The sequence below is a fragment of the Athene cunicularia genome (genome assembly GCF_003259725.1).
Source record: "Athene cunicularia isolate RWA chromosome 5 unlocalized genomic scaffold, athCun1 chr5_part2, whole genome shotgun sequence".
Lineage (NCBI taxonomy): Eukaryota > Metazoa > Chordata > Aves > Strigiformes > Strigidae > Athene > Athene cunicularia.
The window spans coordinates 574609-577275 of record NW_020799102.1 but is presented as its reverse complement, the minus strand read 5'-3'; the positions used below and the strand labels follow the sequence as shown (position 1 = coordinate 577275).

General features: G+C 58.4%; 1 protein-coding gene across 1 annotated transcript; it reads left to right on the top strand.

The window, feature by feature from the left end:
* Positions 1–15: 15 nt before the first annotated feature.
* On the top strand, positions 16–1780 carry AIP (aryl hydrocarbon receptor interacting protein; the record flags this gene model as incomplete). The annotated part of the gene is made up of 4 exons (XM_026850149.1): positions 16–258; positions 398–574; positions 670–811; positions 930–1780. Coding segments are annotated over 4 exons (768 nt in total), but the record flags the coding sequence as incomplete, so codon positions are not given.
* Between the last annotated feature and the right edge of the window lie 887 nt (positions 1781–2667).

Genomic DNA, 2667 nt, shown 5'->3' with positions numbered 1-2667 from the left:
CCCACACACACCTGCTGCCACCCTTCCCGGTGCAGCCCCGGCCCAGCACCGCCTCCCCCCGCCCCACAGCACGTGGTGCTCTACCCGCTGGTGGCCAAGAGCCTGCGCAACATCGCGGCAGGGAAGGACCCGCTGGAGGGGCAGCGGCACTGCTGCAGCATCGCCCAGCTGCACGAGCACTACTCCCTGGGCTACCCCGACCTTGACGAGCTCCAGAGGAACCCTCAGCCCCTCATCTTTGACATCGAAGTGCTCAAGGTGAGGCACCTGCTTGCATCGGCACGGGGAAGGGAGGCCGAGGCTCTCCCCCTCCCAGCCCCGGGGCTTTGGGGATGTTCGGGGCTGGCCACAAGCACCCACCCCATGTGGCTTTGCCCTCACGATGGGGTGCCGGCAGGTGGAGGCACCCGGCTCCTACCAGCAAGACCCGTGGGCCATGACGGATGAGGAGAAGCTGCAGGCTGTACCTGTGATCCACAAAGAGGGCAACGAGCTGTACCGGCAGGGCCAGGTGCAGGAGGCAGCTGCCAAATACTACGATGCCATCGCCTGTCTCAAAAACCTGCAGATGAAGGTGGGGCTCGCCAGCCCTACTCTGGGGTGCACACAGCGCTCCCCACATCCCTGCTGGAGTGGGAGCTTCCCCTCACTCTCCATCTCATCCTGCAGGAGCAGCCTGGCTCTCCAGACTGGATCGAGCTCGACCAGAAGATCACACCCCTGCTGTTAAATTACTGCCAATGCAAGCTGCAGTGCGAGGAGTACTACGAGGTGCTGGATCACTGCTCCTCCATTCTCAACAAGTACGAGGGTAAGGAGCCGCAGGCCGGCCTGGCCGGCTACACTGGGTGCCGCCAGGGCTGGCAGGTACCAATGAGGCCCCCCCCCAGCCCCGCACTCCCCCAGCCCAACAGCTCTCTTCCCCACAGACAACGTCAAGGCCTATTTCAAGCGGGGGAAGGCCCACGCAGCAGTGTGGAATGTTGCAGAGGCGCAGGCAGACTTTGCCAAAGTGCTGTCCCTCGACCCCTCGCTGCGCCCCGTCGTCTCCAAGGAGCTGCGGAGCCTGGACGCCCGCCTGCGCGAGAAGGACGCTGAGGACAAGATCCGCTTCAAGGGCATCTTCTCGCAGTAGAACCCTCGACCCCAGCGGAGAGCCCAACGCTCTCTGAACAGGTTCTTTTAGATATTCCACATGTGGAATGGTCATTGACATTTATTAATGTTTAATACAAGTTTTACTTATTTGAAGTCATTTCAAGTGGCCCGGGAGCCCGCCACAGCCCGGTGACACGGCAGTGCACTTAAGTCACAGTATTAAGCAGCGTACAGCAAGCACAGCGCATGGTTGAAGCGCAAGCTAAAGGTGAAGCTCCTGGCTGGGCTCTAGACTACGCTCATCGTCACACCGGGAAGGGACACGTGGGGTGACACAAGCCCAAGCCTGCTGCTCTCTGCCAAATTCTTTTATTCATTGTTTGATGGTTTTATACTTTATGTTGGGCCGAGCCACCATGTCTGGGGCTGGCCAAGCTGTTTACAGCCGTGGGCGCTGTGGTGCCAAGCCTTGGCCCCAGCTCTTACCCCTTCCTGCCTGTACTCTGCACCACGTCCTGCATCGTCATGTCTCAAAGCTGCTGCTATCATCCCCAGCCCACAGTTCCTCCATACTACATCATCGTGTCAGCGTCGTAAATATTTTATATAAAATAACTGCTTGTTACTGCTATCTATATAAAACTCTGGTCGTGCTATGCCAAGATAAACAAAAGTAAAACTAGTCACAGGCACCTGGTCACTTAGAAAAATTGCTGTTAGAGGTAAATGAGGTAAAACAAAGTGGCAGGCAGGCCAGGAACAGTTCAGGGGGAGGGAGCCTGGCAAGCCCTGGCCCCAAGGCCTTGCAAACTCACTGCAAAACTGAGCCCCTGTCATGGATGTTACAGCTGCTAAATGACTGTTCTGAGGCGCACAGTCAAGAAAACTCTCTCCTGGGCTTAGGGTGTAACAGCATCTCTAACACAACAGATGTCGGCCTGGGGGTGCCCCCCACAGCCCCCCACTACAGGAGCTCAAAGCTGAGCCCCTGCTGCTGCAGCACCCCAAATCCCGCAGCCCTCGGCCCACGCCCAGCCTGAAGGTGACCTGGCAGCTTTCCTTCTCCTCCTGCCCCCACAGTCCTTCCCTCCCTGGCCTGACACCTCCTCTTGTGCCAGAGGTTTAACCCTTCATGTGATGTACAGCTCGGTGTCAGCATCCACACATACCCGAGAGCAGCCCAGAGACACCCCAGGCTGTATTTCCTGGCAGGGACAGCGTGTTTTCCCCACCAGGACACATCCTAAATTGCTCCTGACCCAAGTGCTGTGCCCCAAGGCCACCTGCCTGTGTGACACTGTCCCTGGCTCCCCAGGGCCAGGGCTTTGCTGGCAGGGGAAGCCCCTGGCCCCCATGTTGGCATCCATCGCCAAGTGGGGACAGAACAGACACAGGGGGCCGCAGCACTTCATTTTTTCATTGTTTTATTTCACACCAAAACGAAGAGAACAGAGGAACCGCTTTTGAACCCCAGCCCTTCCCCTGCCCCACGGCTGCGACACCGAATGGAAATAAATAGAGAGGGAGCAGGGAGGTGCCGCTTGCCCTGGGGTGTAACTACGCCCCCCC